Source organism: Melanotaenia boesemani, chromosome 6 (assembly GCF_017639745.1).
Source record: "Melanotaenia boesemani isolate fMelBoe1 chromosome 6, fMelBoe1.pri, whole genome shotgun sequence".
NCBI lineage: Eukaryota > Metazoa > Chordata > Actinopteri > Atheriniformes > Melanotaeniidae > Melanotaenia > Melanotaenia boesemani.
In genome coordinates this window covers 11,988,626-12,003,886 of record NC_055687.1, presented here as the reverse complement: position 1 = coordinate 12,003,886, position 15,261 = coordinate 11,988,626, and the positions used below count along the sequence as shown (strand labels likewise).

General features: G+C 36.4%; 1 protein-coding gene across 1 annotated transcript in view; it reads right to left on the bottom strand.

Annotated features, from left to right (window-relative positions):
- si:ch73-177h5.3 (hemicentin-2) overlaps positions 1-15,261 on the bottom strand; it is a 38,383-nt gene that overhangs the window by 11,999 nt on the left and 11,123 nt on the right. The window contains exons 13-17 of the mRNA XM_041987480.1: positions 12,969-13,232; positions 12,524-12,787; positions 10,688-10,951; positions 717-980; positions 252-515 (exon numbers count right to left, since the gene is read on the bottom strand). Of these exons, the coding sequence (XP_041843414.1) occupies positions 252-515; positions 717-980; positions 10,688-10,951; positions 12,524-12,787; positions 12,969-13,232 (1,320 nt within the window). The remainder of the gene's footprint in view (positions 1-251; positions 516-716; positions 981-10,687; positions 10,952-12,523; positions 12,788-12,968; positions 13,233-15,261) is intronic.

Sequence of the window (15,261 nt, the reverse complement as noted above, 5' to 3'; positions counted from 1 at the left end):
AATAATGAATGATGAACATTATTGGTATAAATTGTCAAACACACACACACACACACACACACACACATGCAAAAATACTACAAAATCTATTTCTCATATAATTATTTCCCATGGATTGGAGATTAGTTTTTTTATTTTTATGTTTTTTTTAAGATAGAACAACTTATGAATTGTAAAATTTTAAAAAGTTAAATAAGTAGGAATATGATGTCAAATGTGTACAGAAAATCTCTAAATCATGTGATACCCACACTGAACATCTATGTGAATGAGGCTTGAACGTCCAACTCCAAGATTATTTTCAGCATTGCAGAAAAAATCCTGTCTAAACTTGGAAACTTCAGCGTATAAAACAGGTCCAGTCCCAGTTAAAGCCTCCTGGTCTCCATCAGCTCTGTACCAGGTGTAGTTCTGGACTGGAGGGTTGGCATCACTGCTGCATGTCAGAGTTACATTACTGTTCTCTGGTACTGGACCAGAGGGACTGACTGACACTGTGAACATTTTTGGTAAATCTGAAAATAATAAGCATGACACACCTATTAGTAGTATTAAGTTATTGGTACAGTATTTGATATTCAAAATCTTTACTGAACTTATATCACTTTAAGAATTTTAAACACTGTTTTTATATTGTAAATATTTTTTCTTTAATTAAAGAAAAAAATGTAGTATGTATAGTTTTAATTTGATACATAATCAAATTAAATACATACACTGAACATCTATATGATGTTTGCTGGAATTTCCAACTCCAAGATCATTTTCAACCTTGCAAAAGAAAGGTTGTCTGACTTCAGAAGCTTGAATGTTTAATACGGATCCAGTCCCGATCAAAGTCTCCTGGTCTCCATCAGCTCTGTACCAGGTATAGTTCTTTACTGGAGGGTTGGCATCACTGCTGCATGTCAGAGTCACATTATTGTTCTCTGGTACTGGACCAGAGGGACTGGCTGATGCTGTGGTGTTTCTAGGTGAATCTGGAAAAAAAAAAAAAAAAAAAAACAGTAAATAGTAAAAAGCTGTCTATTTCTATCCTACAATGATTGATTTAATAATTGTAAGAGACAAACATCAGTTTATATAATAACTGAACTAAAAGATTCAGTCATGAAATCAATGTAATTTTATAAATGAAGCAAAGGGGGAAAAAAAACTTACATGAAACATCAGCTGTTAGACTGGAGGTAACAGATGCATCAGAGCTGCCATCTTGTTTCTTGTAGACTGCAGTGCAGGAGATTTTCTGTCCCTGGTGGAGCTGAGAAGCAGTGAAGGTCAGAACAGAGATCTGAACTTTAGTTTTGTCCTCATTCTCGTGCATTGTCTCCTGACTGTCACCCAGTTTGGGGGTCCATGACAGAGTTGGAGGATGAGGCAGACAGGGAGCCGGAGCAGAACACGTCAGATTCACTGAGGTTCCCTCCTTTACCTTCAGAGTGGACGGAGTCAGAGTCGGTGGAGGAGGAGCATCTGTGAGGAAGATTTAAAGTCAGCAACAGGCTCCACAAAGATAATTTATCCATAAAACTCCTCTAAATGGATATTTAAACCTACCTGTGACCACCATCCTCACACTTTGAGGTTTAAAAGTCCATTTCAGGACATTGTCACAAACCAGCCTGAAGTTATATGTTTTGCTGTACTGAGGCTGCATATTGTTGAAAGTTGTGGTGCAGATTTTCTTTGTTACATCTTCTGTTACTGGATTTGTTTCAGTTAGTGTTGGAGTCAGTTGGGAAGAGTCAACCCACTGGGCTTTACAATTTCCATTAAAGTCTTTGTCATATTGACTGTCTATGTCAAAAGAGCACGGCACGGTCACACAAGATCCTCTCATAACCTTTACAGTCTCAGGCATAGAGACCAAAAAGCTTCGACACTCAGCACCTGAAACGTGGAAGAAATTATGTTTATGTACACTTTGATTGCTTCATATATATACACACAAATACGATTTATTTGCTCACACTAATCATTCTTAGTTTCATATTATCATATATCATATATATTGATTGTTACTATATTACACTTTTTATGACATTTTTTTTACATTGGTTTCACTCATCATGCTTTAATTCACTTTTAAGGTTTCTTTTCTTCAAATACATTTGCTCTGTTTCCAAGCTCACTACGAGGGTAAGATGACCTTTATTTGGTCTTGCCTCAGCACTTTGGTCAGACTGGTTCTTAGACACAACTATGTGAGGTTGTTTTGCCACCAGTCCAGGTGTCTGCTCAAGGTCTTGAAAAAGGAAGATTTTTCCAGCAGAAATGTATAACCTTTTTGTTTTTCTCTTACTTCCTCAGGGTCTCTTTCTGACTTTGTATGAGTCAGAACGACCACTCTCATTGTCTGTTCATTTTCCTTTAATAAGCTTTGTTATACTTTTACTCATTCCAGATTCTTGGTAATTAACTTTTCTACAACAAACACAAAACACCAATGTTCACAGAAAAGGAAACAGTGCAACCCCAATTTTAATCGGAAGTTAACTCACCCTGCAGCAGAGTAAGAATGAGAAGGAAAATCAGCGCTCCCATCATCTTTTTTGTCAGGAAGACGTCAGGTTTAAATGAATCTGTAGTTCACAAATGAATCAGTATATATTTGTTCATTAAAACTGTTTTTTAATGAGACAGAATGTGTCATGAGGTACAGGATCATTTAAAGTAAATGCATGTCAATCTCAGTTCTGTAAGAGACCTTTGATTGAACACAATAATTGGTTAGAGGATTTAAAAATCATATTATTTTCATTTGAGAAAGGTCAGATAATATAAAGACAGTATAAAAAAGAAAAATACAAAATTATACTGTCAGAAAATGACTGATATTTTCATGCAAACTGTTTGACTGTCATTTATTTAATATTTCTCATGTACTCATGAACTCAACATTTAAAAATATAATTCTTTCCTCATCACTAAGCCATGTAAAAATAATGATTTATTTAAATCCCAGAAAAATAAAGGATAGTATGGTAAAATAGGAGTGTCATCAAAGGTGTAATGACTTACATTTTTGTTTAATCTGTAGAGAAGTCAGCTTCCTCAGAGAAGAAGTGAAGTTTTATTGAAAGATTGAAGCCCTTATTCATGAAAAAAAAAGAGGAACCCGGTCTAAAGGAAACAAGTGTTGAAATGTTCCCATATATAGAGTTTGGAGCACTGCCACCTTCGTTTCTCTCCATGACTTCTGCAGCACATCTGGATCTGAATATGCAGGAAAGTTTTGTTTTCTCAAAATTTCTGTTCTAAACACACATTTTATGAGACACACTGAGGCTACAAAAAACCTTGTATTGCTGATGTCTGTAGATTTTCAGTACAACCACTAATGTGCAGTTAGTGTGCATGGGTGGTGCATGCAAAAAAAAAAAAAAATAAATAAAAAAATGCATGTACTTAGCGTGTGTAGAATGTTTGCTTGTGCATAGATCAATTTTCTGTAAATATGTGTTTCGTCTGTCATTTATAATGTGATAAATTGTCCAAGCCTGCAAACACAAAGATCACACAAAGGCTGTGACCTACCAGTTCTGGAGGACATGTACAAATCTAGACTTTTAACAAGAGCTTCACAGATCATCAGTGATTCCTCTGGCCACCCTTCAACAGAGTTGTTTGATCTCCTGCCCTCAGGGAAACGATATTGCGTTATTAAATGCACTACATCTCGTCATACTAAAAGTTTTTTTTTTCCACAAGCTGTCATGACTTTGAACAATGCACTTTGAAATACCTCAGACATGCACTTTACTGTTTTAGTTACTTCTTTTACTGCTATTTATTTATACAGTGTTTTTATTGTTTCTTAGTGTTATGTGTTTTAGGATGTGACCATGTGTTGTATTTTTAGACTTGTGTTTTGTATGTTTTGTTTGTTAAATGTTGACAGTGCACTTTGAGTTCCTTGCAACTGTTTTCCAGTGTGGTTTCTTTTCTGCAAATGGCAAATAAACTGAACTGAACTAAACTGCACTGACCTGAGATCATCCATCCATCCATCCATCCATCCATCCATACATACATACATACATACATACATCTCCTATAACGCTTATCTCGGTTCAGAGTTGGCGGGGAAGCTGGAGCCTAGCTCAACTGGCAAGCAATGTGAGTTAGGGTACACTCTGGACAGGTTGCGAGTCTATCGTAGGGCCAACAGAGAGACAAATAACCACTCACACATATATTCACTCTCTAGGGGTGAATATACGTGTATGCAAGTATCCACCCTCTCATTCCCCGCCCCACCCTACAAGCTGAGGTTCAAATCAGTGACCTTCTTGCTTGTTGTGGCTGTTTTGAAGAAACCTTTGTCTTATTGTATCAATGTAATACCAGAGAAACAATTAAATATTATTGAAAAAAAATGCAGAATATAGATGGAAACTAGTCAGAGTTTATTGGGTACAAAGAATTTAGTAAAAAATGTTCATTTCATAAATAGATCAACTTTATATGATAATATTTACATGCATCTTTGTTGGGCTGATGTGGTTCATCATTCAGTAAGTGCTAAAGTAAGAACAACTAGTGAAGGTTTCAAGCAGGCTCCAACAAAGAGATCTTGAAGAAAGAATTGGACATGTTTATATGGTCACTAATTTAAAATAAGTCTGTTGATTTCACACATGAAAGCTATACAGGGTCTTAACCTGAGTCTTATGCACAGAAGGAATGTTCTCTAAGTTAAACATAACCTTAAGTATGTCAGACTTATGTGGTAGTAGCTTTAATTTGTTTTTGAATTTCAGGATTTTTCTCAGACTCTCAATGAAAAACATGTTTTAAGGGTGCACGTGTACAAGTAAAGACAAATCAGGGCAAACAACGGAAGTAGACCGTTCGCCACTGCAGACGTGGCATTTCAGTGCATGTCAGAGCATTACAGATGAGAATCTGACTATTTTTTAACAAAGTAAAAATATCTGGAAGCACTTACACATTTCTTGGCTATTCTAACAGCAGTGGAGAATTTTAATTATGTTTAAAAAAGAAAAAGAAAAAGTGACTGCAAAGCACACAGACATTTAATTAATTAAGATTGTTGAGGTTTGTGTCTTTCTGTGTGACCTGGAGAGGACAGTGGTTGAAACTGTGCAATGTTATTTGCATCAGGGTGAAACACCTGATACACTCTCTCTATGCAGAGGAGAAATGACATGCTGTTAATAAAATATTCAACATAAATTGTAACCAACTAATCATCAGCAAAAAAAACACACCAGATATTATGAAAGAAAAGCTGCTGTGCTGACAAATCTCAAATTAATCTTTTGCAGGAAATTCCCCCCATGTGAATGTAAATTGCGGAACTTTACAATGTTTGCAGCTTATTTCAAATCCAGAACGTGACTGTTCCATCATCTCAGAGCAGGGGAGCACTTCTCATTTCTCATGATTCTGAAACTTAATTTCTTTCATTCTTTCTTTCTTTCTTTTTTTTTTTTTTGTATGAAACTGATTCGGCTTGGCTCAGTACAATGGTTCTCAAACTATAGGGTAGGGTGGCATGCCAAAAAGACATAAACAGCAGATATTATCTGATTATGAAAAATGATTAAAAAGAGGCAGTGTGGGAGAGAGCAAATAAAAAAAATAAAAAAATACAACACATTTTTTCCATATGCCAATAATAATGAAAATAATCACTGGCTGTAAAGAGTCATTTTGGAGCAATGACCTCATACTCTGAGGATCCAGTGACATCTCCAAAGTAATATAAGTTCTTTTATCCTCTTTGGGGGTCTCATTGTGTCTTTCTTTGCTGTGACAAAACAGAATAACATAAAATAAACATTTTGTTTTTAAGAGTTACCTTTTAAACACAACATTTAGCAACATACTAAAGAAATGTGATGTAGAGTATAGTACAGATGGCATTGAAAGCAACAGATAAAGCAGCAATGATCCAAGGAAGGATTCCACTGTCAGACCCAAAACCCACCAAAAGAAAGCGCAGCAAACGCATCAAACTGCTGCTCTACTTGTGGTAGTTCATGTAAATGTGCTGCAAAGGTATAAGACTCTGCTCCTGAGGTGAATCTGAACAAAATCATTTGTACTGACAAATGTGTTTAAGAAGAAATTAATTTAAAAAAATGGCAGAATCCTGCTAAATAATGAAACAATTTACGATAAATCTTGTTTATCAGTTGAAATTTGAACACTGCCGACAAACACCTGTTTACTGGCTGATTCCTGTGGGTTAAAGCTGTGACCAAACAAGGTGGAAAGGTCTGTATCCAGGTTTGAGTCACAGTGATGATGCACCTCAGACATTTGTCAGAGAGTAAGTGATGACTGTAAACTTGCTGGATTGATTGACACGTGACACAATGTAAAGTTGGAGATGGGTTTCCCACAGTTTCACAGGAAAAGTTGAAATGGTTTAAAATTTTGGTTGCAAATTTAAAACCACTTGTGGCATGTGTTCATTTTATTTATTTTTTTAATCCTGATTAAGACCTGATGGTGTGCATCCAAATCTAACTGGATGCAGATTACTTGATGCACACTTGCGTCACGCACAGCAAACCCAAACATGAGTGTACAGATAAGAGCAAAGGACACAGCAGAGAGGCGATCAACTCCCAGCTCTCCCCCCTCACCAGACCCTCTTCTCCACACCCACACCCAAGGTCTTCAAAGGATGCCTTAATTCTCTTAATAAATGTTTATTTAGCAGCTTGTTGTAGTATTTTTAATGTTTATGTAATGTATGTTGAGTTGTCTTGCATATTAAATGTAAACCTGCCTTGTCTTACCTTCCCTAAGGGTCCAAAACATGACAAAGAGCTGCTGGATTCATTTAATTTGAATCAAGTGTGTTGGAGTAGAGAAGCACCTAAAACCTGCAGGACAGTGGCCTTTAAGGACCGGAGTTTTAGATCTCTGCTCTACATCCCTTTAAAAAATGTATGAACATTTTCATGAAAAGACATTTCTCAACTTGGACCCAGTGAGAAATCAGTTAAGGACATTATTACATTTATGTGCAACAATGCAGACAGAAATATCATGATTATTTATATATTAAAGAAGCAATATTTATTTAACATTAACTTGAATCATGAACAATTTTTTTTTTCCTTGTAAAGAAAACTTTCTTCCAAAAACTTCTGACTTCTTTTCCCCTTTAACCTGAAAAAGTTTCATTTTAAAACAAGAGTAAATGCAAATCAACAGAAATCAAAATGGATGTTTAACTTAAGATGTTGAAATATGTCTATTTTTTTATTTCCATTTTTTTTCTCTATTTTTTTTTTACCCTGTCCTGTCCAGCATCCCAACATAAAGAACGGTGGACTGTGTGTCATATTTTGCTTACAGATTTGCTCTACCAAGGTAGACATGTTATATACATGGCTGCTCTTGATATTTTTATTATTTTTACTGTAATCCTATTTTCTTTAGTCTTTATATATCAGTGCCGAACCTGACAGGGAGAAAAGGACAGGATTAAAATGTGGAAATAACAGTTGTGTAGGCTGCCTAAAACACAACACACACACACACACACACACAAAAAAAAATAATAAAAAATAAAACAAAACAAAAAAAAAACAATATAAACTACCACAGTACTACATGATACATAAAGAAAAATAGGATGATGATGATATGAAAAAGTATAGTAGTCATCAAACGTACCTGCAGAGAAACGTACCAACACTAGTCAGAATTTATTTCCATTTTTTAATGAGACTTATTTTACTGTCATTTTTTGGGAAATAATAATATTGTGGAATGAGTATCAGGTTATTTCTAGAATGCAGTGTTTTTTACTTTTCGTTCTTTTATGACACATAAACTCACATGAAAAGTTTAAAGCCAAAACTTCACTGATTCATTTCTGTCATGTTGTTCTTTAAAGACTGCAGTGCAGTAGATTTTCTTTCTATGATAGAAGTGAAAAGCAAGGTGAGAACAGGAGACTTGACTTTTTTCTTCTTCTCCTGAAATGTCTCCCAAAAGTCACAGTTTCAGGATGACAAAAAGTTAATGTAAGATCAGACAGACGCGTGTTTCCTGTTTCACCTTTAGTCACAGCTGGAGAGGATACGTTAAGACGGTTTTATTCTCGGATTCTGGTAGATCTAGTGAAAAGCATGCAGCTGAATAATGTGAAAAGGATTTCCCACTGAGAAACACCTCTATAAATGGCATCAGAAGCATAAATAATATGAATTATACTATTGGGAACTTAAACTCTAGTGATGAATATTTATTTACAGCTGAATATCTGCTCATCTTCAACCACTATAGAAAACGTATTCATAATGTAGACAAGACCTGGGCATTTTATGGCCAGCAGGCCACATCCAGCCCCTTGACCCCTCCAGTCCAGTCCGTGTATGGTCACTCAGAGACAAGAAATATAACTAATTCACACAATACAAGCTGTGTTGATTCCACTGGAACATCTATGGAGTAACTCCTACTTTGCGGTTAAACAGGTGCTAATGCGGGCCGGTTTATCCGACAGCGCCACCATTCGGAGGAGCTGGAATGGAGGCTGAGCCAGAATGAGAGCCGCTATCTGAGAACACCCTCAAAATGTCTGTTGCAATAAAATAGAACGATACATAATGCTGCATTTTTAACAAGGCATGGACTGCAAAATATTTATTTGCAGAAGTAAAAGGACTTTAGTTTAAAACTACACTATGAGACAAAACAAGCAGAGAAAAAAAAACAAAACAAAAAACTATTTGAAGTGTGGTTCAAAACGGTGGATGCTTTTGAGAGAACGTTCCCTTCTCCTGATGCATTGTAACGGGAAGGATTTAGGACATTATGGGAAATCTGGAGCTTCAACTTTGACTGTTTTTTCTTGGCTCTCGATGAGGGCTGTGATGTCTGTGTCACTGCTCAGCTACTCATCTTTGTACGTGGAACAACTGCAGCCGTATTTCTGAGTTATATGAAAAAAATTAAATTTTAAAAATAAATTAAATAATAATTGTCTTTTTAATTACTCAATAATTTTATACATTTATTGTACTAGAATATCCTTGGTTTTTGATTACCAGTAGCATAATTAAAATTATATAATTGACTGCTTTTTACAGTTTAAATTAATATTGAACATTATTAGGTTCAGGTTATTGTTGATCCGGCTCTCTAACACAGCTCAGGGTTCTAATGAGGCCCTTTGGAAAAAACGATTGACCACCCCTGATGTATAGATGCTTTATGTATATCAAAATAATTCAAGAGAGGCAATGCAGAGCAGAAGTGAAAAAGAACAAACAAAAAAACAAACAAAAATACACTGAATGCAATATATGTTTTTCCACATGTTGATGAGGAAATAGATGATCACTGGTTAAAAAAAGGAATCACATTGGAGTCAAACTCTGAGGAATTGATTGTTTCTCTACGATCCAAAGAAACGTAAGTTTTATCCTCGTCTTTGGCCTTCTCATTTCGTCTCCCTTTGCTGTGACATAGATAGATAGATAGATAGATAGATAGATAGATAGATAGATAGATAGATAGATAGATAGATAGATAGATAGATAGATAGATAGATAGATAGATAGATAGATAGATAGATTACATTGTGTTCTAAAAGTTGTTGGAAAATTTAAATCTGGAAATTCATCAACATACCAAACAAATATGTAGATGTAGATTGTACAGAGGACACTGAAAGGAACAGATAAACCGGCTATGACCCATGGGAGGACTCCACTGTTAGATCCAGAACCTGCAAAGAAAACGTGCAGCAAACAAAATGAAAATCTGAAAAAGTTTCTCTAAATGTGCTGCAAACAGCTCTGCTGCTGTGATGTAAAACACAAACACAGACCTTGTTGTTCTGCTGAGATTTGAAGATTGTTGACACAAAACTGTTGACTGGCTGATCCAAGAGAGTTGAAGCTGCGACAGAGCAAGGTGGAAAGATCTCTCTCCTGCATTTGATTGACAGTAATGAAGCTCCTCAAACTTGTGGCATTAAGAGACTCCATGAGGACTTTAAACCTGCTGGTTTCGACAAGTTGTCCATCCAAATACCAGTGTGAAGTAGGAGAAGGGTTTCCCACAGTCTCACAGGAACAATGGACCCGGCCTGAAGTTTTGGTGCAAGTAGATGAAGGCAGGATCTGAGGAGGAACTGTGAAGAAATAAAAAAAATAACTGAACATTAAAAGGAAAATTCCAGAAGTGAGTAAAAAGATGTATTTAACTGTAAAGATAATAGTGAAAACAATCAAGCTGCATATTAGTGTTCTTTTAAATATTTTTTTACATACACTGAACGTCTATTTTTCTCTTGTCAGAACGTCCAACTCCTTGTTTATTTTCAGCCTTGCAGAAAAAAACACTGTTAACTCTAGTTGCTGTAATATTTAACACAGATCCAGTCCCAATTAAAGACTCCTGGTCTCCATCAGCTCTGTACCAGGTGTAGATCTTTACTGGAGGGTTGGCATCACTGCTGCATGTCAGAGTCACATTTCTGTCCTCTGCTGCTGGACCAGAGGGACTTTTTTTCAGACTATAACGACTAACAACTGTAGAATAACTATTTCTATAAAAAATATTTTTTTTTAGAATCAGATGATAAATTATTTCAATGGAACAGATCATGAACAATTAAATAAACATAAATAAATACTAGTAATCAATCAAATGCATAAATAAAATCTTTAACTCGTGTGATACCCACACTGAACATCTATGTGAATGAGGTTTGAGTGTCCAACTCCAAGATCATTTTCAGCCTTGCAGAAAAATATCCTTCTATCTTTAGAAACTTCAGTGCATAAAACAGGTCCACTTCCAATGTAAGCCTCCTGGTCTGAACCAGCTCTGAACCAGGTGTAGATCCTCACTGCTGGGTTTGCATCACTGCTGCATGTCAGAGTCACATTGTTGTTCTCTGGTACTGGACCAGATGGTTTCACTGACACCTTCATCAGTTTTGGTGCATCTAAAAAACATGAAATATTGGTATAAACCTGTAGCGTTTTAATCACTTTACGAATGCTGAACACTGTTTTCACATTAAAATGAAAGAAATATTTCATCAAAATATTATAAAACTGTAACATGAAAATGCATAATTAATGGATTTAAATACATACACTGAATATCTATATGAAGTTTGGTGGAATTTCCAACTCCAAGATTATTTTCAGCTGTGCAATAAAGAGGTTTTCTGACCGTAGAAGCTTGAACATTTAGTATACGTCCAGTCCCAATCAAAGTCTCCTGGTCTCCATCGGCTCTGTACCAGGTGTAGTTCTGGGCTGGAGGGTTGGCATCACTGCTGCATGTCAGAGTCACATTACTGTTTTCTGGTACTGGACCAGAGGGACTGACTGATGCTGAAATGTTTTTGGGAAAATCTAAAACATATTAATATAATATTCACGTTAATGGTCTGAACTGTTAAATTACTTCAAATACACTTAATGTTTTTATGGTACTCATCTCAGATAAAAAATATTAGTAAAAATGCACAGCTTCAGGATGATCTCTCTGTCAGCAGGACGTTAAAGTCCAAGTTTTTTATACTATGTTTCAAGGACAGTTGTTGGGGGATTTAAGTATTTCTTAAGATCATGACTAGGCTCTAAGTCTGTTGGCGGTTCAAGCTGAACATGTCGGCTTCATCTTTAACTCTGCAATTCTATTCTTATCATAATCATAATCCTTATCTCCGTACAACAGCTGTCTTCTTATTAGTTTAAATGTGAAAAACTGCCTGCTTTGTAGTTTGGTTAAACAGTTTATTGACAGCAGCAAGGGCAGAGACTTGAACCTTTCACAGTGTATGTGGAGCAGTGAGATGGGAGGAAAAAGTGGGAGGTAGACTTATCTTTCACACTATTATTACTTTTAATTAAAAATTTGGTGGATCTTTTTCTTCATTTCTTCTTATTTTAATTCATTACATGATTCTTTCTTGAACACTTTAATGAATAATAATGTATAACTTTAATTTGTTTTGAGAGTAAATTATGTTTTGTTTGGTCCAAATTGCCTATCATCAAATATAAACTTAGATGATTTAACAAATAAAGCGGCATCATAGTTTATTGCTGAGATTTTGTTCATAAATATGCTGATTTAAGTTTCTGAGGTATGTAATGTTTTTAGAATATTTACAGGTAAATACTGATGTAAATATTGTACTCTGAAGAAAATATAATTTTATCAATTCTGTCTTTGGTTTGTTTAGTTACTCAGACTTAGAAGTACTCATCATCATGTGTTGGAAAGAAAAAGATTCACAGGTTTAGCAACTGATCATTCTTGTCCAAATACCAGCTAAATATCTTCCCTCTTGTTGACATATGTTCATGCTTCGATGACTATCTGATCCTCATGATAACTACTGAGTAATCTATTAGACTATATATTACTTTGAATATAGGAACAAAAAATAAAGGAAAAATAATAATAATAATAATATAGGAAAAATAAAAAAAAATGAAATAGACTAAAAATATCTATGACATTAAATACAAGCATAAACATTTTAAACTGTAATACATACGCTGAACATCAATCGTAATGAGGCTTGAGACTCCACCTCCAAGATCATTTACAGCCCTGCAGAGAAAAGGCTGTCGGACTTCAGAAGCTTGAATATTGAAAACAGGTCCTGTTCCAATCAAAGTCTCCTGGTCTCCATCAGCTCTGTACCAGGTGTAGTTCTTTACTGGAGGGTTGGCTTCACTGCTGCATGTCAAAGTCACATTATCGTTCTCTGGTACTGGACCAGAGGGACTGACTGACACCTTGATCCTTTTTGGTGCATCTAAAACCAATGAGACATACTTTTTGATTGTATGATCTTCCAAAATTTGTAATGTAAGAATTTTACTTTAATAATACTAAACATTGATTTCAACTTGTAGATATAAAAGTATTGTTGCACCACTCTACTTTTCTAAAAAAGGTAATTGGCAAATTGTGATCTAATAAAGTTAAATACATACATTGAACATCTATTTGGTGTTTGGTGGAACGTCCAACTCCAAGATCATTATTGACATTGCAAAGAAAAGGTTGTCGAACTTGTGAAGATTTAATGTTCAGTATATGTCCAGTCCCAATCAAAGTCTCCTGGTCTCCATCAGTTTTGTACCAGGTGTAGTTCTTTACTGGAGGGTTGGCATCACTGCTGCATGTCAGAGTCACATTATCGTTCTCTGGTACTGGACCAGAGAGACTGACTGACACTGTGATGTTTCTAGGTGAATCTGAAATTTGAATAATATTAACATTACTGGTATAAACTGCTAAATTCTTCTCAATAGACTTCAGTTTTGTAATATTGTGGGTTTTCTTCTTTTTCTTTTTTTTTTTCTGAGTCACATTATTATTGGGTCAATAAGAGGCTTGTGAAGAACTTGACAACAAGCTGTAGGGAAAAATCTAAAACCTGCAGGACAGGTGGTGATCCTGCACCAAAGTCTAGCATACCGGCCCTCCTCCCTACACTCAGGAAAAAAAAGGCTATGAACTGCAGTTTTACTTGTAAACATTTCTCTGTAGATCCAGATGGATTTTTGTACATGCACCCAAAGACACAGGGAGAGCATAGAGGCTTTTGTCAGACATCTTTATGAGCTTGCTGAACTGTGACTTTGGAACTGCAAAAGATGAGCAGAGACAGGATCTTATTGTCATCGGAATCCTAGATTATGATGTTTCTCTGCAACTTTAGCTGGAGGCAGATTTAACACTGGAAAAAAAGCCATCAACATTGCTTGTCAATCTGAACTCATCAAACTGCAAAACTCCTGCACAAGACCAGCACAAAGTGAAGTAAGTGCTGTGACTCATGCGTTTAAGCAGTGCAAGCCATTTGAAAAGAGACAAGCTGAAGTTAAAGGCTCTCAACATCGCAATTGAGCATCAAAAACTGCATATGAAAAAAACTGTTCAAGGTGTGGGAGAGCACAAGAGCATGGAGCATGCCCCGCAAGAAGAAAAAGTTGCCATAAATGCAATAAAGCAGGATATTGTGCAAGACTAAGCTTGTTGGAGCTGTGAAAACTGCAGCCATCGCTTCTGATGATAACAATACACGGCTTAGGATCCATAACAGTTGACACAGATCTTGATGAGGACAAATGGTTCACAGAATTACAGATAAATGGTACCGCAATACGGCTCAGGATCGACACAGGTGCAGACATTACTGTGATATCCGAGCATACATATCTTAACCTGCCTCCGCCCCCAGCCCTGAAAGAGACCAAGGCAGTCTTCACAAGTCCTGGGGGGCAGCTTGTTTGCAAAGGCAAGTTTCTGACTGAGTGCATGTAAGAAGGAGTCAAGTACACATTCTAGATCTATGTGATGAATTGCTCTTTTCCTACTAATCTGCTTGGTTGCAAACCAGCTGTTGAAATGGGGCCTGTCTGTAGAGTCGATGGACTGGAACTATTTGAAGACGTTTTTGGTGACATCAGGTTATTGAACTGTCCTCTAGTAAAAATAGAGCTCCAGCCTGATGTTACACCATACAGCATTGCTACTCCACATTGCATTTCTTTTCTTATCTTGCCTCAAGTTGAGGAGGAATTGAAAAGGAAGGAGTCTTTCGATATTGATGAGGAGGTAAAAGAAGCCACTGACTGGTGTGCCCCTATGGTGCCTGTGCTAAAAATAGATTAAGAAGCCTAGGATCTGTGTGGATTTAACCAAGCTCAATAAAGCTGTGAAATGTGAGAGGTACGTACTGCCCACTCTAGAGGACATTGCACCAAAACTGTCTAGCACAACAATGTTTTCCACTATGGATGCCTTGAGTGGATTCAATGCAAGAGCAGAAAGCTAACAACTTTCATTACTCTAGTGGGTCATTTCTGTTTCCGAAGGTTACCCTTTGGCATCACTTCAGCTCCAGAAATATTCTGGGAGAAAATGAGCACCCTGTTAAAGGATCATGCAGGAACGGTTGTGGTGATGGACGACATTTTGGTTTTCGGCAAGGACAAGGAGGGCCATGACCAAAATCTCAGGGCCGACAATCAGAGCTTCAGGCTTGAAGCTAAACAAGTCTAAGGGTCAGTTTGGAAAGTCTGAGATCCAGTACTTTGGACACATAATAGGGATACAAGGTATCAAATCTAATCCTGAAAAGATAAGAGCCATCATGGAAATGCCAAGTCCTACCAATAGCACAGAGCTATGACAGGTAATCGGCATGATAAACTACTTGGGGAAGTTTCTACCTGATCTTCCCTCTGTCATGCACCCCATTAACAGCCTGCTGATAAA